At 44.1% G+C, this 23,158-nt stretch overlaps 1 protein-coding gene across 1 annotated transcript in view; it reads left to right on the forward strand.

Annotated features, from left to right (window-relative positions):
• Positions 1-2,235: 2,235 nt before the first annotated feature.
• Positions 2,236-23,158, forward strand: part of USP12 (ubiquitin specific peptidase 12) — a 75,253-nt gene continuing 54,330 nt past the window's right edge. The window contains exon 1 of the mRNA XM_032765319.2: positions 2,236-2,540. Within this exon, the coding sequence (XP_032621210.1) occupies positions 2,493-2,540 (48 nt within the window). The 5' untranslated portion in view covers positions 2,236-2,492. The remainder of the gene's footprint in view (positions 2,541-23,158) is intronic.

The following is a 23,158-nucleotide window of genomic DNA, read 5'->3' on the forward strand; positions in this document are numbered from 1 at the left end:
GAACCGCACATGACAGTGAGGGAGGGACAGCTGAATTGCCGCAACTGATAGCCTGCTCGGCGGCTGCTGCAGAGGGAATTTAGGGAAGCAGGAAGCTGATAAGGGAGCTGATAGGGGGACTGCCGGTCCACCCTGGTTCCAAGCCCTCACCAGCTAGCTGCAATGGGCTGCTCTTCCTGCAAGCAGCAGACAAAGCAGGCGGCTGCCAAACAATGTTATAAGGGAGCATGGGGCAACTTTAAACGAGCATATTCCCTAATTGATCAGCAATGTAACAAGGAAACAACATTAACCAGGACAACTTTAAGTGAGGAGTTACTGTATATAGTCTAAACTGTCCCCTCTGATAATCCCTATCTCTTCAGCAGCTGCAGGTTTAGCCTGTATCTTCCTAGAACAGGTTCTGCCATTGAGTCAGGGGTATGCCTACCCACTTAAAAAAATACAATAAAAAAATCTCATTAAAAATCCCTTCTCCCCTTGTCTTTTTATCATCAAAAACAATCAATCAATTCCCTCAGCATGAATAGCAAATTCAAAACTGATCAAAAGAAATACTTTTTCACATAATGTACAATTAGTCCGTGGTTCTCCTGTGTCCAGATAAATGACTTTTTTAATGCTGATTTCAGTGTCTGGATCAGGCCTTGAGGCTTGTTGCAGCATCATCTGCTTCAGGCTTTTTGCTCTGCAGAGATGCAGACTCCACCTCCAAGTAGGGGTGCCAATCCTCCAAGATTGGCCTGAAGTCTCCAGGAATTGAAGATTATGTCATGTGATGAAATTTCCAGGAATACAGCCAACCAAAATTGGCAACTCTACCTCCAGGAGAGGTGGTGGTGGTTTGAAAATTCATACAGATACATGTCTGTGAATGAACACAAGGGGGCCTGATCTACCCTATGTTACTCCAGTGTAGCGGTTTTCAGCCAGTGGTCCAGGGACCCCAGGGGGCCTGCAGACTATGCCTGAGATTTCCAAAAGGGTCTGCACCTCCATTTGAAATTTTGTAGGGGTCTGCAAATGAAAAAAGGATCAAACCAGGGATCTCTGGAGCTTAGTGCATAAACCTCTACCGCAGGGGTGGCCAACCTGAGCAAAAGGAGCCAGAATTTACCAATGTACATTGCCAACGAGCCACTGTAATATGTCAGCAGCCGCCCATCATAAATATCAGGGTTGAGACACCTCAGGAGGTCATCTAGTTCAACTCTCCCCACCCTGCTCCCAGTGCTTCCCATCCACCATCAGCACCACCAGTCAATGCCTCCCCACACCTCCCAATCAGCTGTTTCGTGGTGTGCAGGATGTTGGGGGAGGGAGAGGAGTGAGGGCACTGCAGGCTCAGGGCAGGGGGCAGGAAGGGGTGGACAGGGGGTAGGGCCTGTGGCAGAGCCAGGGGTTGAGTGGTGAGCACCCCCCCCGCCCAGCACATTGGAAAGTTGGCCTCTGTAGCTCCAGCCCCAGAGTTGGTGCCTATACAAGAAGCCGCATATTAACTTCTGAAGAGCCACAGGGATGGCCAACCTGTCGCTCTTCAGAAGTTAAGAGCCACTAAATGGGACAGAACCTCACACCCAGGAGGTGTGTGGATTACAGTATACAGGTGTAACCCCACCCACGTCAATGGTATTACAGCTGTTTAAAGCAGAAGTAACACAGGCTCCTGTTTGTGAATGGCATCACAATGTTTTACCAGTTCTGGAGCTTTGCAAGTGTTTAATAGTGGCAGGGCAAGGCCATGGCACTGATTCCCCAGCTCACCTGACTGTATGTGCTTTGGGGTGTTCTTCTCAATGCTGGGGCTCCTGGACTCCAGGGTTTGCCTACCACTCTCCCCTGTAAGGAGAATTAAGTTTCTGCCCCCCACGTCCCCAGGCAAGGAAGAGGCGGCAAACAGCAAGAGCCTGCCACTGGTGAGGCTCCAGGAGCCCCTGCTTTGTAAGCCAGACATATGCTTTCTGGACCCCCGGTGCTTGACTTCAGCCAGGTGTGGCAGGCCACTGCTGCCACATGCTGCGCTGCCACCCTGCACGTGGGCCAATCCCCTCCAGATGTGGGTGGTGGAGGGGCCCAGTCCGGCGGGGGCAGCTGGGCAGGGGGCTGACTGGCACACTGGAGCTACGGCCCGGAAAGAGCCCACGGGCCGCCGCCGCTACACCCCGGCGGAGCCAATGTGGGGCGCTACTACAGCCCGGTACTGGGAGCCGCTTGGCGTGGGCGGCGCAAAGGGCCGAGAGGAAGCAGAGGGCAGGCGTTGGGCGGCGCCAGGGCCGAGAGCGGCGCTAGGGCCCAGAGGGAGCCGGCGTCAGGCGGGGTGGGCTCGCGATCTGTGCCCGCACGCAGGGCGGGAGTGTGTGAGGGTCTCGCGCTCTAGACTCTGCCTCGCTTAGAGCCGCGCGCGCGGGGTATGTGTCCCGCTGCAGCGGCTGGTGGGGGCTGCCCCCTCCCTGGCTCGGCGCTGTGAGTGGGCGGAAGATGGCGCTGGGCGGATGGAAATCCTAATGACGGTCTCCAAAATCGCCTCTAGCTGTACCATGGTGAGTGAGGGGGCGGCCGGGCACCCGTGGGGCCTGTGGGGGAGGGAGGTGATATAAAGGGGCCGGGCGCTGGGTGTGAGGGGGAGCCTCCTGGCGAGGCGGGCTCGAGGGGGCGGGTTCTGGGGCGCCTGTGCATGCTTCGGGGGTGCGGTGTGAGCCAGGCACTGAATGGGGCGGTGGGTTTGGAATGGGACGGAAGGTAGCGCGTGCGCTACGGGGGCCCTGCAGCATCGGGCGCGCGCGTGTTGGGAAAGGGCGTGATGGGGGCGCTTCCTTCCCTTGCAAACAGGTGACACGGGTTACGTGGGGTTCACAAACCAGGCTCCTCGGAGCGGTGTTTCCTCTCTGCCTGGGTTTTGTGTGTTCATGTAGAAGAGAGTGCCAGTCGCCGTGGGAGGGAATCGAAAACTGGGTGTAGTTAATCGGCTTTAGAGAATGCAGTATTGAGGCAAGCACTAATGGCAGTGGGGGTGGGGAAGCGTAATATGGACATATGGTGAAACTTGATTTAATAACCACACAGGAAACTAGGAATCATTAGTTAACCAGTAGAGAGAAGTCTTTATCAAAATTGTACTGGAAATCTTGCAGATGCTTTAAAATATTTGCTCAAGCTGTTTTTTATTGAGTACAGGATTTCTAGAGATCTCGATTTTTTTCCCTTCTAACTCCACATCATAATTTTCTGTCAGCAGTAGTTAGTGTATAGTGCCTTACTAATGTTGTGTGGGCTTGGTTGTCATGTCACACCGGCAATCTGGTGCACCTTTGGTTACCCTTAAAAGCTGTATTAGTATTAGCATCCAGTGTAGTTACTCTTGTGCAGTGTGGCACACGTACTGGTATGTAGTCTGAACTGTTTGCATTGGTTCAAGTCCTGATGGGAATACATCTTTCAGTGTTTGTTTTTAATTGGACTTCATCCATAATTATTTGTGAAGAAAGAGTTATGAGCACACTAATTGGTGTAATAGAACTTTTCTATCTCTAACTAAAAAAAAATTATGAATTTAGTGCTCTTTGAAGAGTGCTGAACTTTGAGACCAAGCCATCCTCTAACCTGTAGAAATAGTCTCTCCTCAGAGATGAGGCACATTGGCAGACCATTGTAGGAAATCTTGCACTCCACTCTCTGTAGAACTGTAATATGAATGAAGGAGCTATGTACACATCTCCTTTTGAGAGCACAAAAATGTGAATTTAGAAGTTAGAGACAGCAGAAGTCGAGAGAGACCTATTGGATCATTCCCTACAGTACTTTCTCTAGGCTTTTTTCTCCGTCTAGTTATAAACTTCTCAAGCAGTGGGGCTTCCTCCACTTCCCGTGGGAGACTGTTCTGCCGTTTTTATGAATTTCTGTATTATTGTCTTAATATATGAAGAAAAGTTTCAAAGGAGGCCCAAACTATTCTAAATAAATTACTTTCTATAGCTATGTCAGCTAAAATTGCCAGTAACGGTTGCTAGTCTACTGTAGTGACAGATATTTGTGGTATGAGAGAGCACCCAAAATTCTTTCAGGTAAGTTACTGAACAGTCATCAGGTATGGGTTGGATCTCAACAAGTGATGTAAGAGAGGACTCTACATTCTGTGTTGTCACTTAAGCCATTTTGTTTCAGTTAAATCTCATGATGAACTAAAATATATGTCTATACATAACTAAGATATTTTTGCATCAGGTACATATTATGTTCAGTCTTATGGTTTATTAACTCATGATGTGCTTTGGGATAAAGCTGTTATAAAATTTAAAATGAATTTTGAAATGTCTGTGCTTTATTAGGATCTTGAGATAGGGCAGCTAGATGAAGATACATGTTTTAAACCTGCTGCGTTTAAATTTACTGGTAATCTAGGATCTTATTTACAATCATAGTGTAAACTAATGCACACATTATGCTGAAGCTGGTCCCAACAGTATAGTGATAATGCTGAGATAACAGTTCTTAGTTTAAGTGATGGTTTAATTTTCTTACAAAATAAAGATTTAAAAGTATTCAAAATTTACATTTACAATTTGACTCTTTCATGTTGCTTGATGAAAATTGGGTTGATACAGAGAGAATAAGGGATAAAGGAATTAAGCAGAGCTGGCTTTTTCTCAGTGGGACAATAGTGAAAGCATAGTTGCAAACTATTCCGATGTGAAGGTAAAATAGGAAGAATAGGAAAAACTATGAGGAGTCCTTGTGGCACCTTAGAGATTAACAGATTTTGTTTGGGCATAAGCTTTCATGGGCTAAACCCCACTTCATCAGATACATTGAGTGGAACATACAAGTTTTTTTTGTTGAAGAATTGCCACTTTTAAATCTGTTATTGAGTGACCAGGGAGATTGAAGTGTTCTCCTACTGGTTTTTGGATGTTATAATTCCTGATGTCAGATTTCTGTCCGTTTATTCTTTTGTGTAGAGACTGTTCGGTTTGGACAATATAGGTGGCAGAGGTCCATTACTGGCACATGATGGCATATATCACATTGGTATATGTGCAGGTGAATGAGGCCCTGATGGTGTGGCTGATGTGGTTAGGTTCTATGATGGTATCCCTTGAATAGATAAGCAGACAGAGTTGGCAGCGGGATTTACTGCAGAGTTTGGTTCCTGGGTTAGTGTTTTTGTTGTGTGGTGTGTAGATCCTGGTGTGTATTTGCTTCAGGTTGGGGTACTGTCTGTAAGCGAGGACAGGTCTGTCTCCCATGGTCTGTGAGAGTTAGGGATCATCCTTCAGGATAAGTTGTAGATCCTTGATGATGCGCTGGAGAGGTTTTAGTTGGGGGCTGTAGATGACGGCGTTCTGTTACTTTCTTTGTTGGGCCTTTCTCATAGTAGGTGACTTCTGGGTACCCTTCTGGCTCTGACAGTCCGATTCTTCACTTCACCAGGTGAGTACTGTAATTTTAAGAACGATTGATAGAGATCCTCTAGGTGTTTCTCTGTCTGTGGGATTGGAGCAAATGTGGTTGTATCTTAGAGCTTGGCTGTAGACAATGGGTTGTGTGATGTGATCTGGATGAAAGCTGGAGGCAGAGCGGCAAACCGTGGCCAGTGGGAGCTGTGATTGGATGAACTTGCAGATGTGGCAAGTAAACAAACCAGCCCGGCTCGCCAGGGGCTTTCCCTGAACGGCCCTAGTTTGAGAACCACTACTCTAGAGTAGTTAAGGAGCTAGCCAAAGTAATTTTGGAACTTTTAGTGATTATCTTTGAGAACTCAGAGGACAGGTGAGGTCCCAAAGGACTGGAAAAGGGCAAATCTACTACCTAACTTTAAAAAGGGGGAGAGAGAGGACCTGGGGAATCATAAATCAGTCAACTTAACTTCAATACCTGGAAAGATACTGGAATAAATATTAATCAGTTTGGAAGCAGCTAGAGGATAATAGGATTATAAGGAATAGTCAATATGGATTTGTCAAGAACAGGGTCACAAACCTAGTGGATAGGGGGAAAGCAATAGACATGATATATCTCGATTTTAGTAAGGCTTTTGACACAGTTCCACATGACATTCTCATAAGATGACTAGGGAAATCTGGTCTAGATAAAATTACTATAAGGTGGGTGCACAAGTGGTTGAAAGATTGTACTCAAAGAGTAGTTATCAATGGTTTGTTGTCTAATTGGGAGGGCTTATCTAATGGGGTCCAACAGGGGTCAGCCCTGAGTGTGGTACTGTGATGCTTCCCAAGAGCATCCAGAATTGTGAGGCACCTCGCTTCCACCTGCCCTTAGCATGAGGGAGTCTTGTCTGTGCCTGCTGTGGATCAGCTCCCTGACTCCAACATCCTCTAGCAACATGAGCACTAACTTCCAGGCCTCAGCAGACCTTGCTCTGTCCGTGAAGGTTGACGATAGGCACACCAAGCATCCCTTTTGAGCACCCAGCCCGTGGTCCACTGAACACTCTCAGAAGTCTCAGATTTGCTACTCTCAAAGGCATAGTACACACAAGTTTATTAGTTTTAATTCAGGATTGACACTTTTCTTAACAAACATTTAAACTTATTCTTGTTTTCAATATAAATATATCTATTACCAAAGAACAGAGATTTAGATGATAGAAAGTAAGAATATTGGAAACAAATGATTACGTGTAAAACAAAATCATAACACTCTTTCTAGAGTTGCAGTTTAACTCACAAGACATTCCTGTCTCCAACAAGATCGCTTACTTATGTCCTTTCCTCAACATTTTCAACCAGGATGGCAGAGAACTCCCTTTGATAAGATCAAACCTGCTGGCACTTGTCTTTGTAGGTTGAAGGATGTCAGGGCATCTCTCTGCACCCCAGATAGACCAGACCAGATCTTTTATCTTCACATGAAAGCAGGGTCTTCTCCCCCCTACCCCACTGTTTACCTCTTCCTGTTAGCTTCCTTTTGAAGTCTCTGCAAGCTCTTCATTAGCATTTGACTCAGTATGTTAATAGGTTTCTGTAATAAGAAACACAATACACAATGGTCCACCAGGGAGATAAGTGTCTTCCACCTCCTGTCTGGACAAGTTTGTCTCCAGGCACCCAAAAGTAGTGTGCCCTGTCTTTATAAGGCCTACAGAATATAATTTTCAGCAGGTATACTTCTTGCACACTTTCCCTATCTACATATCATAAGAGAACTTACATGACCTCTTTTGGTGAACCCAAGGAATTCCAGTTCTCCTATGTATCTCTGTGCCGTCTGCCAGTTGGCAGCAAAAAGTTCATAGGTACTGTTCACTAGTTTCATTAGTTACTTAATAATGGAGTGGAGAGTATGACTATAAAATTTGTGGATGATACCATGCTAGGTGGGGTCGCATGGATTTTGGAAGAAAGGATTAGGATTCAGAATGACATTGGCGAATTGGTCTGAAATCAGCAAGATGAAATTTATTAAGGACAAGTACAACACGTAGCTGTGTGTTTGATTTTTCCTTCCTAACAAAATGGGGAATGCTGGTTAGGTGATAGTAATGCTGGGAAGGATATGGCGGTTATAGTGGAACACAAATTGATTGAGAGTCAACAACATGATGCAGCTGTGAAAAAGGCTAATATTTTGGGGTGTATCAACATGAATGTTGTATGTAAGACATAGGAGGTAATTGTCCTGTTCTGCTCGCCATTGCTGAGACCTCAACTGGAGTACTGTGTCCAGCTCTGGGCTCCATGCTTTAGGAAAGATGGGGATACATTTGAGAGAATTGAGGAGAAAGCAACAAAAATATTAAGTTTAGAAAACCTAATCTATGAGGAAAAGTTAAAAAAAAAAAAAACTAAACATGTTTATTCTTGAGAAAAGAAGAGTGAGAGGGGGACCTGACAAGTCTTCAAATATGTTAACAGCTGTTTGAAAGAGGACAGTGATTAGTTGTTCTCCATGTTCATTGAAGGTAGGATAAGAAGTAATGGGCATAAACTGCAGCAAGGATGATTTAGATTAGATATTAGGAAAAGCTTTGTAACTTTGAAGTTAGTTAACCACTGGCATAGGCTTCCAAGAGAGGTGATGGAATCCCTATGACTGGAGGTTTTTAAATACAGGTTAGATCAGGGGTAGGCAACCTGTGGCACGCGTGAGCTGATTTTCAGTGGCACTCACACTGCCCAGTTCCTGGCCATCGATCTGGGGGGTTCTGCATTTTAATTTAATTTTAATTGAAGCTTCTTAAACATTTTAAAAACCTTATTTACTTTACATACAACAATAGTTTAATTATATATTATAGACTTATAGAAAGAGACCTTCTAAAAGCATTAGAATGTATTACTGGCATGCAGATGCTTAAATTAGAGTGAATAAATGAAGACTCGGCACACCACTTCTGAAAGGTTGCTGACCCCTGGGTTAGATAAACACTAGTCATGGATAGTTTAGATCAGTGGTTCCCAAACTTTAACAGACCGCGAACCCCTTTCACTAAATTATGAAATCTCGTGAACCCCCTCCTAAAAGTGAATATTTCCAGGGATTTAAGTTTAAATTTCCTCAGTGTGGTGGATGCGCTTGCTTTGCTATGCATAGCTCTTGGAAGTCCAGAACCACTGGAGAAAGATTAAAGTCTCAGGTCTGGTTTGGCATCAAGTCTGTTTCTGTATTTGGTTTTCAGATGTGCATATGAGGAAAACGCTTTCTTGCATAAGTATATTGTTGAAAATTGTAACAAAACTGCAGCAGCTTTTTCTGCCAGAAGGAGGTACTTGTTTCTTAAACTCAGCCAAAAGTTGGTCAATTACAGATTTCTGAAACTCCTTTTCAGTTTGTAATCACAGGAGATCTCAATCAATTTCTTCTTCCTCAGTGTTCAATATGTGTTGAGAAAATGGTATCATCAAAAGGGTTGTGAATCCAGTCATATTGCCTGACATAGCTGGAAAGTATTCCCTGAAAGTTGTGCAAAGTCCTTTTAATGTGCAATTATATTGGTTTTAGTGCACTGATCCAACTGAAGTTTGTTCTGCCAGAAAGTCAAGAAGATTACTGAAACACTCAGTTTGATTGGTTTCCAAACAACTGTCCCAGAACTGCAACTTCTTTATCAGGGATTCAGCTCGCTCTTGCACATTGAAAACTGTTACATTGAGACCTTGAAGAGATAAATTTAGGTAATTAATTCTTGAGAAAATATCTGCTAAATAAGCTAGTTTCTGGAGCCAGACGTTATTTTCCATACAGCTGGCAAGGTGGAAAGGGTGGCTGTTAAAAAAAATTAGGATTTCCATTCTAAGCTCAAACAAGCGCACAAGGATTTTGCCCCTTGAGAGCCATTTAACTTCAGTATAGGTCAACAGACTACCCATTTCTTCACAAAGTACATGAAGTATTCTGGAATTTGTTGGTGTGATTTTATGAAATTCACCATTTTCACTGCATTGTCCAGCACTTCCTTCAGTCCCTCAGGGGTGCGTTTTGTTGCAAGAGCTTGTCTATGGATGCTGCAATGAGTCCAAGAGACTTTTGATGCAACCTTTTTTGTTTGAGCCACAAATCCAGTATACTTCCCTGTCATTGATGTGGCCCCATCAGTGCAAATGCCTAGGCAACGAGACCAATCTGTTTCCTTTTCTTGAAAATATGCATTAGTCAGATTGAAGATATCTTCTCCAGTTGTACGTTCTTCCAATGGTCGGCAAAACAACAAGTTGTCTTCAACCAGACCTTCATTCACATAATATACAAACAGTAGCAAAATAGCTAGATTAGCTACATCAGTTGATTCATCCAACTGTATAGCATAATATGAACTATTTTTCACTCTCTGTACAATTGTGGTCTCTACATTATTTGGCATGTCATTAATTCTGTGTGACAATGTATTATTGGACAAAGGTACCATGTCAGTCCTTTTTGCAGTCTTTTCTCCAAGCATGCAATGAACTACTTCTTTTATATATGAACCAATCAAGCTCTCTGCTATGATATGGGCTTCTGATGCTTTTGCTGCTCGGTAGCTCACGTGTTATGACGCTTCAAGTGCATTTCCGTTATCAGTACTTGCTTTGGATATAAAACTGGTAATGTCACTTTTCCTCTCTGCTAATTTTTGCTTGAAAAAATCAGCATGTTTGTTGAGATGTGCAGGATGCCTGGTTTCTAAATGGCACCGAAGTAGAGAAGGGTTTAGGCTTCTGTTTGCTAGAACACCATCACAAATCACACACAGTGGTTTTGGACGTTCTTAATCACCAATTCATATAAAGCCATATTTTATGTAATCATAGTCATATTTTCTTTTCTTTGTAAGTGACTTTCCAGGACCATCATGATCATTAGACTTTGATTTTCCGCAGTGTGGACTTGAGGAAACACTAGCTGATTCTTGCGTCTTTACACTTCCCTTTTTCAGCCACTTATCCATTGAAATTGTGTACAAAAGTTCCAATAAAAACAACAAAGAGAGACTAACAACCAAACAAACTAGAAAATGAGAAGATTCACTCAAGTATCACTAAAGCAAAACGGCAGAGAATCCTGTGGCACCTTATAGACTAACAGAGGTTTTGGAGCATGAGCTTTCGTGGGTGAATACCCACTTCATCAGATGCATGTTGGATTTGAAGCAAAACAGCAATCCAGAGAGAATGACAATTACTGAGGCACCTTAACACTGCTACACGGGCTACAACATGCTTCTGGCAGGTTTGGCTCACAAACAGATTTTCTTCTGCCACAAGGTCTGTACCTATGAGGGTGTCCTGCGAGGGACAAATTAGCTTGGACCACCTCCCATGTACAGTGTGGCCCCTGCTCACTCTGCCCGCCATAACAACTTCCCCTGTCTGACAAGGACAGGGGTCCAGGCTGCCACCTGCAGGCCTGGGAGTCTCAGCTGCCGCCCTGCCCATGAGAGGGCTCAGGCTACTGGCCCCGTGCTGGGATCTGGGCTGCCGGCTCCTGCTGCTGGAAGCTGTTGACCGCGCTGGTCAACTGAGCTCCACTGAGCTTGTGCTGCAGGTCCCGCTGACCACCAAGGCTGGGGCTGGCAGCCCCAACTGGCCAGCCCCACTCTCCCTGGGGCTCGGGCTGCCAGCCCCACGCAGAGAGCTGGGGTTCGGGCTGCTGGCTCCCTGGCTGACTGAGCAGGGCTCAGGCTGCCAGCCCAAACTGCACTTCCCGCTATCGCTGGGGCTCGGGCTGTCTGCTCTGCAGCCAGGTCCCACCTGCTGCCTCCAATGCCTGGGGTTCTCTGGCCGCTATTAGAGAAATTTTTCTGGCGAACCCCTTGTAATGTTCTGCGAATCCCCAGGGGTTTGCAAACCTCAGTTTGGGAACCACTGGTCTAGGTTTAAGTGCCCTGCTTCAGTGCAAGGGACTGGATTTGATGACACATGAGACCATAAGAGCGGCAGTATTGGGTCAGACAAAAGGTCCATCTATCCCGGTATCCTGTCTTCCAAGAGTGGCCAATGCCAGGTGCCGCAGCGGGAATGAACGGAACAGGTAATGATCAAGTGATCCATCCCCTGTTGCTCATTCCCAGCTTCTGGCAAACAGAGTATAGGGACACCATCCCTACCCATCCTGGCTAATAGCCATTGATGGACCTGTCTTCCATGAATTTTTCTAGTTCTTGAACCCTATTAGTCTTGGCCTCTTGAGGTACCTTCCAGCCATACATTTTTATGATTCTATAATAAGACTTCTAAAATCTCCCCTTTTTGATTTTTTTTTTTTTGGTCAAAAAGTTGCATTCCCATAGCAAAAAAAGATACATTTTCTGACCTACAACTCCTATGAGGCACTGCTAGAACAGGGGTAGGCAACTTATGGCACGCGTGCCGAAGGTGGCACACAAGCTGATTTTCAGNTTTTTTTTTTTTTTTTTTTTTTTTTTTTTTCCCTCCACAACCTTCTCCTCTTTTTTCAGACCCCTGTAGGGAGCATTCTGGATCTGTGCTTTGCTGCTTGTGTGCTGATTACCACAAGATTGCATCTGACAAAGTGGGTATTCGCCCATGAAAGCTCATGCTCCAATATGTTTGTTAGTCTATAAGGTGCCACAGAACTCTTTGCCGCTTTTACGGTTCCAGACTAACACGGCTGCACCTCTGATATTTATAACTGATCTTGTATTTATAGGTAGTGTTAGTCTGTGTTGTGATTTGTCACTCTTTCCCCGTAATGGAAAAGAAATGTACCAAGATGAACATGTTGTATTTAATAGTGATAAGATAGCTGTTTGGGGAAGCTGTGTATATCTCTCTCACTAACTCTTCACTCCCCCAAAAGATCCTGTAGCCTAGGAGGAAGTTGGGAAAGAGCTGGGGCAGAAGAGACCATAAATTCAAATCTGACCTCTATTAACTGTCTTATATTTCCATGCACTTTGTTATCCTTCTTATTGACAAAGTCTGTGAACCCTAGAAAACAGTCATCCTGTGTGAACTGCCACCCTGTTTTACAAGTACATTAAAAGAGGTTTCATAAGGTCTTTACAAGCAGTGTTAGTTATAAAACCCAACCACACTGCCTTTCCAATTGAATGTGCTTTGGTCATTCTGTGTCTAAGGATATGTATTCACTTCAGAGTTACCCAGGTTATTGGCACCTATGTTAGCCTAGCCCAGGTGTCAGTGGCCACACTGTAAAGCTCTGCCCTAATTACTGTGTCCTCACTGGTGTTGCACTCTTCTGTGTGTGTTGTTTGGACTTCTGGGGGGCATATCCTGGGGTTCATTTGTGTTATAGAAAGCTGAGCCGCTCTGTAAATCTTTCCCAGTGAATTGTGGGAGAACTTGTCAGTCCTTTTGGGTGTATGAGGGTAATTGTGAGAAGGCATTTAACTTAAGTGATTTAACTGGCATCCTCGCTGTCAAGTGGGCAGATTACTAGCCCGAGTGAATGCATAACCTGGCCTGTAACCCACACCCCCAAGCAGTGCCAGCTAACTTGGACTGAATGCATTACTTAACTCATGTGAGAGGTTTTTGTGTGTGCATGGAAGGGGGCTTCAGCAAAACCGGAGTAAGAGTAACACAGTCTAATTCTGCAATGAAGCTACATTCTCAGAGCTAGTGATAGAATCGAGAAGTTCTGATCTCCAATATATTTCTGCTCTTTAGCAAACAGTTTTGTAAGCAACTGGGAAACTGTGTGAAATTCTCTGTGTATTCTGGGATTATTTTCCTTGCTGCAGATTGTGGGAAATTTACTGGAAGTCAGATCCTAGTAAGGCAAATAGAAAGGAGCATAAACACTGCCAAATTAAGTGCAAGTGTGTAATAAGAAAAGCCAAAGAGGGGTTTGGAGAACGGCTAGCCAAAAACTCCAAAGGTAATAACAAAATGTTTAAGTACATCAGAAGCAGGAAGCCTGCTAAACAGCCAGTGGGGCCCCTTGGTGATCGAGATACAAAAGTAGTGCTTAAAGATGATGAAGTCATTGCGGAGAAACTAAATGGATTCTTTGCTTCAGTTTTCACGGCTGAGAATGTTAGGGAGATTCTCAAACCTGAGCTGGCTTTTGTAGGTGACAAATCTGAGGAACTGTCACAGATTGAAGTGTCACTAGAGGAGGTTTTAGAATTAATTGATAATCTCAACATTAACAAGTCACCGGGACCAGATGGCATTCACCCAAGAGTTCTGAATTCAAATGTGAAGTTGCAGAACTATTAACTAAGGTTTGTAACCTGTCCTTTAAACTGGCTTCGGTACCCAATGACTGGAAGTTAACTAATGTAACACCAATATTTAAAAAGGGCTCTAGAGGTGATCCCGGCAATTACAGACTGGTAAGTCTAACGTCAGTACCGGTAAAATTAGTCGAAACAATAGTTAAGAATAAAATTGTCAGACACATAGAAAAACAAACTGAGCAATAGTCAACATGGTTTCTGTAAAGGGAAATCATGTCTTACTAATCTATTAGAGTTCTTTGAAGAGGTCGACGAATACATGCTGGACACTAGTTACTTAGATTCCAGAAAGCCTTTGACACAAGGCCCTCACAAAAGCTGTTCGTAATAGTTACTGTCAGGGAATAAAGAGAAAGTCCTTCAATGGATTGAGAACGGTTAAAAGACAGACGAACAAAGGGTAGGAATTAATGGTAATTCTCAGAATGAAAGAGGGGTAACTAGTGGTTTCCCAAGGTCAGTCCTAGGACCAATCTTAAGTTTATTTCATAATAATCTGAGGAGAAAGGATAAATAGTGAGGTGGCAAAGTTTGCAGATGATACTAAACAATACTCAAGATAGTTAAGACCAAAGCAGAACTGTGAAGAACTTCAGAAAGATGTCCAACTAGAGATTGGCAACAAAATGGCAAATGAATTAATTGTCTAAATGTAAAGTATGCACATTGGAAAAAAACCCTACATTTACAATATGATGGGGCTAATTTAGCTACAACAGAGTCAGGAAACAGATCTGGGTCATCGTGAATAGTTCTCTGAAGGAGGTCCACGCAGGTGCAGAGGCGGTCCAAAAAAGCAACAGGATAGGATTCATTAAAAAGGGGATAGAGAATAAGAACAGAATATTTTGCCCTATAAAAAAGCCATGGACCCCACTCGAATATCTGTGTACAGATGTGGTCCCTCTACTCATAAAAGATATACTGGCACTAGAAAAGGTTCAAAAAGGCAACTAAAATGATAGGGGTTGAGAGGGTCCCACATGGAGGAAAGATTAAGAGGCTAGAACTCTCAGCTGGAAAGAGAGACTAAGGGGAGTATGATAGAGGTGTATAAAATATGAGTGATGTGGAGACAGTGGTAAGAAAAAGTTATTTATCTCATCTCATATACAAGAACAGGGGTCACAAAGAAATTAATAGGCAGCAGGTTTAAAACAAATAAAGGAAGTTTCACACGGCGCACAGTCAGTTGTGGAACCTTACCTGAGGAGTTGTGAAGGTGGACTAGACAGCGTTTAAAAGAGAACTGGATAAATTCATGGTGGTGAAGTCATAAATGGCTGTAGCCAGAATGGGTAGGAATGTGTCTCTAGCCTCTGTTGTCAGAGGATGGAGGTGGCTGCAGAGAGAGATCATTTGATCATTGCCTGTTAGGTTCACTCCCTCTGGTCCCTGGCATGGCATGTTGGTAAGCAATACTGGCGAGTGGACCTTTGGTGACCTGGTACGGCGTTCTTATGTTCTTATACACCACTGGAATATGGGACGAGGGGTGAAATTAGTTATATCCCATGATTCCTTCTTCTGGCCCCATGATACTTCTGTATTTATGAGCCACACCATTTTCAATCTGTTAGCACATGCAGAGAATGGCTGCGAATGCATGATCCTGACAGTCTCTAGACTTTAATAGACTATAATTTTATAGGTCAGAAGGACGACTTAATGTGCATCTAATCCCAGCTGCACAATCTATAAAGGCGAGGCCATAATATTACTGCTCAAAGAAAACGAGCTGAGGGCTTACCCCCCCCCGGCCCCGCAAACCCCCGCCCACCCCTGAAATACCATCCTCCCCCCAAGCACTGTCCACTGTGAAACAAACAACTCCTCCCAGCACGGCCACCAACAACGACGTATTGAACCTTGTAATATGTATATAGTTGGCCCTAAGTAGTATATAATTAGGAAAAAGAAAAATGTCTCGTTGTCTAGAAAGCATAAGATCTTCCCCCAACTTTGTAATCAATTGCCTTGTTGAATGAATGAGGTGTGACTGAGGAAGGCATGGAAGGCAGGCACCTCCAGACAGCTGCAACCTTTGGAGAGGGGATGGGAGCCAGACCAGATCGATAGAACAGGTCGGCCACTGACTCCTCGCTTGCCTGCTCAACCTACTCCGCCCCCCTCCCCCCCCCGGCTCGCCACCTCAGCCCCCGCACTGCTTGCCCTCCTGCTTGCCTCCTCAGCCTCCCTGCCCCCGGCTCACCTCCTCCCAGCCCCCGGCCACACAGTGAGCCCACCTACTCATCCCTCATGGGCCGCACAGTGAGCCCACGCGGGCCACATGTTGTGCAGGCCTGATCTAGTCTGACCCCTGCAGTCAGTATTAGTTGTTGTAGTAGTAATCACAGTTCAGGGTAATGGTACCTGTATTCCCCTCTGCAGTCTAGCAAGGGCTCTGGTAGGTGATTAGTTTTTCAAACACAAAACAGGGTTTTTGCTTGTGGTTACTAGTTCATCACAGCTTCAGCTCAGAACAAGCACATTCATGACTCTGAGAGTAATTCATTTATACAATTTGGGCCTTTGAAGAGATGGTGAATAGATAATCAGGTAGACAATGATTTTTCTGGTCAAGGTGAAGCTTCAGAAGGGGGATGGGTCATTTTCATTCCCCTTACACCAAATATTTCCTAGGAAATCCATTTCATGTGTATTTTCCCAAAAAGTGCTTTGAAGTTCCTAATGGTTCCCAGAGATTGCATTAGCAGATCTCCTAGAGAAATTACATACCGTTCCACAATAGCACATAAACAATGACATTTTTAATTCAATTGACTCCTGAAATCCTTAGTTCAATAAGATTTAACTTAATTCCATATGGTTTGTTTAGGATATTGCAGGATAATGTTATATCTGTCACAGTAATTAATGCTGTATTTGTAGTCATGCAGCCAGATGACTTTGGGAGTCAGCTACTGCGCTGAAGAGCCAATTTGGGTAGAGGAGGATGAAACTGAGCAACTACCTGTTGATGAACTTTTCCTAAGGCAGCTTCCCTTGGAGGAGCACTATGTCTGGGCTTGAGAAACAAATTGAGTGGCGTGAAAGAATAGTGCTGGAGACCTGAGATTACCAATAGTTGTGATAGAATTTCAGGATATAGGCCACTTTCCCAGAGATGTATGGAACTCACCCTGAGCTGCTACAGTAGTGTATGAACATGAGAGTTGCTCTTACCATGGAGAAGTTTTTGACCATCGCCATCTAAAAGCTAACTATCCCCAGCTGGTCAATAGCTAATCAGTTTGGTACTGTTGCGGCTGTTGTCATGGAGATGTGCAGTGCATTAAAGTACTGATTCTGCCCCCCCCCCACCCCCAGGTGATAACACTTGGTAGTGCGCAGGAGGTTATTGATGGATTTGCATGGTTGGGGTTCCTGAATTATATTGGGGCCATTAATGAGATCCTTGTGCATATTCTTTTGCCTCCCACACCAGAATTCATAAACAGAAATGGGTATATTTGAATGGGGCTTCAGATATGATCTCCATGGAAGGTTTGCCAGTATTGATGTGAGGTGGTCTGGAAAGATCCATGTTGCTAGGATCTTTAGAAACTCAGACTTGTTTTTGTCAATGAAAATGTGTCCTCCCAGAACCACTTTGGATGTTAATGATGGTATGATTCCCATGGTCCTTCTAGGAGATGTAGCTTACCCTTGGCTTCTCTGATGTATGAAGCCTTTAACTGGACATTTGGATAGAGAAAGGGTCTGTTCAACTATAGCGTGAGTTGCTGGAGAATAACAGTGGAATTCAGAATGCTGAAAGGGATATGCTGGTGTCTGATGACAAGGCTGGAGTCTGCTGAGCAATATCTGCCTAATGGGATAATTATTTCAATGGGAGAGAGCCTCACTGATGGGCAGAGGTGCAGAGACTTTTAGAACATTGTGAACAGCCAGAGAGACTGCCTTTGAACACTACAGCAAATGGTTAAGGCTAGATGGTCAGGAATGCCTTGTGCTTTTACTTTGAGGTTAGGAGCTGAAGTTGTTAATGCCTTTTTTTGTTTTAACTTAAAAGGTTGTCTGTGGCCAGATGCTTAACACGTATAATATTAGCAACAAGGGGGAAGGAATGTAGGCTAGACTAGGGAAAGAACAGGTTAAAGAATATTTAGCTGTTAGGGTATGTCTATGCTGGAATGTAAGCCAAGGGTCTTTTGGGTTTGAGTCCAGAGACTTGATATTTATAAATCTGCACTTGAGTATCCACACTGATTTATGACCCTGGGTTTACAATTTCTGGGCCTGCGTCTCGGACATGGGTCTCACACCTGCTCTCATGCACCCACACTGCACTATGCAAACCTGAGTCAAACCAGCATATCCCAGGTTTCCTAGCTCCCTCCTTAGCTGTCCTTGGTTCCTCGTGCACTGTGGGAAAACTTGACTCTCCATCCTTCAGAACCATATTGGAAGTTGTTTTAGCCCACCAGCACATCCAACCAAGACATCTTTCGTATCAGCATGCTCTCGGCAACCGGAGCCAACAACATGGATGAGGCACTATTTGAAGAACTTGTTCTGCTTGTTCTTTCACTCCCATTTCCGGAAACAGGCAGAGCATCCATCAGATACTGGTGAATGTTTTGATGGCATTTTCTGACCTACTGAATGCACCTCTCAGCAGAGGAGGAGATGGCAGATGCCAACTGGCTAATGCTGCTCACAATTCTCAGTATAGCTGCTGATGGGATTGTATCGTCAGGTGGACCTGAGATGATCAGCAGTGGCTCCAGAAGTTTTGCATGAAGAAAGTGATGTTTCTGGAGCTTTGTGAGCAGCTTCCCATGAACCTCCAATGTGAGAGAGGATGGCCATGCTGGTCCAGAAACAGGTTGTATAACTATCTGGAAGCTCTCTACTTCTGACTTCTACACGTCCATTGCTAACCAGTTCAGTGTTGGCAATTTGAGTGAAACCACCACCACCACAATCAGGCATGTGATTTGCTCAAACGTGGTGAACATAAAAAATGTCCTTGCCATACTTTCTGGTTTTGAGAAAATAGAGTTTCCCAACTGCATTCGTGCCTAAAGCTTATCGTCCTTCAGGGAACACAAGAGTGCATAAACCACAAAGGCTACTACTCTGTTGTTGTGCTGGCCATTGTCAACCACAGAGGCCGATTCGTGGATGCCAACATGGACTACTGGAAAAGTGCATGATGACAGATTTTTCCGCTAATTGGGAGTTTTCCCTCGTGAACAGACTGGGACTCTATTCTCATCAAATGACATCATCATAAATGGAGTAACTGTCCCCACTTTTATTCTAGGATACCCCACCCTTGTGTTATGAAGTTGTACCCTGATTTCAGAGGCCCTGGCAAAGGAAGGTTTAATTACACTCTCAATAGGTACAGAATGGTGTCTGAATGTGCATTTGACCAACTAAAATCTTGCTGGTGTTATTTACAGAACTGTTTGGATTCAAGTGTTATCAATGCTGTCTGCATTATTGTGGCTTGCTGTGCTTTTCACAATGTTTTGCTGCATCATGACAGCGTGATTCCTCCCCGCCAGGCTCCTGTTTGATTGTGGTTGGCGTGCAGAGGTAGAAGGGCCTGAAAATAGAAATGAAACAGTACACTGTCTCAGTATTTCAGAAAAGTTTTATTATATCAGCTGCAGAAATTTCTTTAGAATCTCAAGGCCAAAACATGATATTCTGAATAATTATGCTTCAGTATATCTGAGACCAACAGTTTTTTAGTTCCCAAATGCTGCTTGGACACCACTTAGTTAAGCAGAGTGTAAAGTTTTCACGCATAATGGTAAAGTGAAATTTACAAAATTCATTTAGTGATATATTGTTAAACATTGCAGTTCACTTTAGCTTGGGGGGGGTGAATGCAACTTTCCAAAGTTTACTACCTGTGGTTTTATTATCCTTTTAGGCATTTGGGAGGACATAACAATTCTGGAGATTCCTGAATGGCAAAGGGATATTCTATTCCAAGCTACTGGCGGCAAGCCAGATGTGTGTTGAGTTCCCACTACAGGAAAAATTTGCAGCTATTATCACCTGAGGAAATCAACAGGATGCAGCGCTAGCTTCCATGGCGATTATTGTCTCCCTATAAGCTGCTGAAAGCTCTCTGCATTCATGTGTTACCTTTGGGCAGCTATGGTGTACAACATAAACTGCATGGACTACATCTGTTTATGGATGATGTGCAAATAGTGCTTGACAATATGGACTACTAATCTAGCAATACATGGACTATATATGCAACACAGGGACTGCTAGGACTCATAATTTGGCATGTATCACCTAATTTCCTCCCCTCCTTGCCCCCTCTAAGGCATATTTCTGTAACAAAGAACTGAAAAGCACTTCCCCATCCCCACCACATTTCTGGACTTCATACAACCCCCTGGTGTATTTGAACAGTTAATTCATCACCCATGGATTATTCCCTCCTCTCTTCTCTCCCCCTTCTCCCCCATATCCATTCACTGACAATTCGGTACCGTCTGGCGTGGCTCATTTTGTATTGTGCGGCATATTGTCAGGGAACGCAATGCAAAGTCTTTCTTTTAGCACAACACCACATCTTTGTAACAGTGTGAGAGTTTGTTCATTTAACTTTTGTTAGCACTTCCCAGTATCCATTTTGAATTCCATGTGGTGGGGATGGGAGATGCTGAGGTGCTGGCATGCATTCTGCCATGAGTGGATAAACACTGCTGCCCATGGCTTGTAATAATAATTGCATTGGATCATCAGCTGGAAATCCCTCTTTTTTCCTATATCAGTAACAGAAACGAAAGTGGAAACTTGTCAGGCTCCCATGCTACCTCTCTCTCCTTTAAGATTAACAGATTTATTTAGGCATAAGCTTTATTTGTTTGGGTCAAAGTCCTCTTAAAAGAGACAGGATGATGAGGAGTTCCCAGAGGTGTGGTTCTCATCTCTGGCTTTCTGATACTCCATCTTGAGCTGCTTGATCCGCTCTCTGCATTGGTCACTAGTCTGTTGAATCCCCAACGCTGACAGCTTCTTGGATTGTTTCTTGGATTGTTTCTTGGTGTACATTGTCATTTCTGGCTTGCCAACTACAAAACCAGTTTCTCCTCCCTTGGTTTTCACACCTCAACTGCTAGAACAGGGCCTCATCCTCCCTGATTGAACTAACCTCGTTATCTCTAGCTTGCTTGCTTGCTTATATATACCTGCCCCTGGAAACTTCCACTGCATGCATCTGACGAAGTGGATATTCACCCACGAAAGCTCATGCTCCAAAACATCTGTTAGTCTATGAGGTGCTACTGGATTCTTTGCTGCTTTTACAGATCCAGACTAACACGGCTACCCCTCTGATACTTGACACCAGTATCTGACTCTGTCTTGTGATCAGGTAGCAGCGTTCTTGGCAAAGGACGACTACTCACTGGCCATAACTAATGCAGGAGACGGCTCACTCTGTTTCCAGTTTAGCAGTCAGAATAAAATGGAAAGGTTAAGTACTAAATAGCTGTACTTGAACCAGGGGGATTGATTCCATTACCTGAGAGTTGATTGGCTAGTCTTGGGATAAAAAAGCTAAGAAACACGGGCCCATAGGTTTGTGGGATAACATTTGTGAACTTTCAGGACACGAGTCTAGGGATCCTAGCCCAAGCTGCATCCCCACTGCAAAACAATAGAGTTTTTACCTGAGTCAGAGTGGCTCTCAGGCTTGGACCCAGCCTGTTTGGATTCTAGAGGCTGGGTGGTGAGGGCTTACTGATTTGAATCAGGCAGACTTTTTGTGCGGACAGAAGGGGGATTTGGGCTTAAACTGAGTCTGAGCCTGAGCATTGCAGTGTAGACGTACCTTTAGGTGTATTCAAATCAACAGGGCTTGATGAAATCAGACCAGAGGACTTGAGGAACTAGCCAAAGCAATCTCTGAAGGCTCATAGATTCAGGCTTATAGATTCAGACTTTAAGGCCAGAAGGGACCATTGTGATCATCATGTCTGAGCTCCTGCACACTGCCATACACAGAATCTCACCCACCCACTCCTGTAATAGACTCCTAACATCTGGCTGAGTTACTGAAGCCTTCAACTCGTGGTTTAAAGACTTAGTTTCAGAGAATCCACCCTCTACTCTACTTTAAACCAACAAGTGACTCGTGCCCCATGCTGCAGAGGAAGATGAACCCTCCCCACCCCCCAGGTCTCTGTAAATCTGACTTAGGGGGAAATTCCTTCAGTTAAACCCTAAGCTGGTTGGCGAGATCCACCATGCAGACACCACACCTGGGAAAGAATTCACTGTAGTAATCCAGAACCCTTCACACCCAGTGTCCCATCTCCAGCGGAAAAAAGGAGACTCTCGCATTTTCATTTGGCTCTAGAAGGTGGGAATCTAGGAAAGACATCAAATACCACAAGACTCATGCTGTAAAATAAACTCCTCCCTCCAAACACACAACACTGAACATAGGAACAGCCATAAAGGTTCATCTAGCCTAGTATCCTGAAACATTAGCGATTATCTTTGAGAATGCATAGAAGCTGAGTGATGTCTGAGGACTGGAGAGGGGCAAACATAGTACTTATAAATGGCAAAAAATTCATTAACATGGAGTTACGGTTGCCCGGTGGTAGCTCATGCCCTTCCAGAACAGTATGTTCAGCAAAACTCAAATTTCTGAAAACCAGGAGTACAGAGTTAAGGTATATACACACACAACCTTAATTCTGCTTCCTGGAGCTGACAGTAGCCACTAGGAATTATCTGCATGTGCGCTAGCTGCTTTCAGGGTCTTAGGGTAGATTTACTGATCATGGAGTCAGTAGATGGGGGCAGGTTGGTAGTGGGTGTATTTTATGATATGAGGACATCTTGGTCTGAATTCCTGTGAGTGATCAAATGAAAGAGGTGCATATATTCCTTGAAGTTCCAGTCTGGATCAAAATGATCCAGACTGGTATAGGTTGTGTCAGAAGCAGGGCTCTGAGGTTTTCTTGCCATGGGTGTTGTCAGTAGTGAGGTGCAATGTGAGGGCACCCTGTGGATTTAATTATGGATAGAGGGAAAGTATAGGTTTAGGCAGGATCCTGTGTGTAAGTATTGAAGGGGTTGTAAAAGGGTATGAAATAGTTGTTAAATTTACTGGTGGAGTACTCTGTCTGGGAAGTAGGTTAAGTGTTTGAATATAAGGCAGGTGTAGGTAGCAGTTGTCCTTTACTTATCTCTGCATTAATAAAGTTGAATTTCCTATTTTTTTTTTAAACAGGAAGATAAATGTTGGTAGGAGTTATTGGCCATTTAGGTAGTTGCAGTTCTCATCTAGATTTATAGTTGAAACGTTACTGTGGCTAGGTAATTCTAACTTTTATATAATGCTTTTATCAGTAGGGATTTGTTGTAAAAGTAGATGGGTAGGATTCTGTGGCCTGCTTTGTGCAGGAGGTCAGACTAGATAATGGTCCCTTCTGACCTTAAAGTCTATGAGTAGATCTCAAAGAACTTTACCCTGAG

This window comes from Chelonoidis abingdonii, chromosome 1 (genome assembly GCF_003597395.2).
Source record: "Chelonoidis abingdonii isolate Lonesome George chromosome 1, CheloAbing_2.0, whole genome shotgun sequence".
NCBI lineage: Eukaryota > Metazoa > Chordata > Testudines > Testudinidae > Chelonoidis > Chelonoidis abingdonii.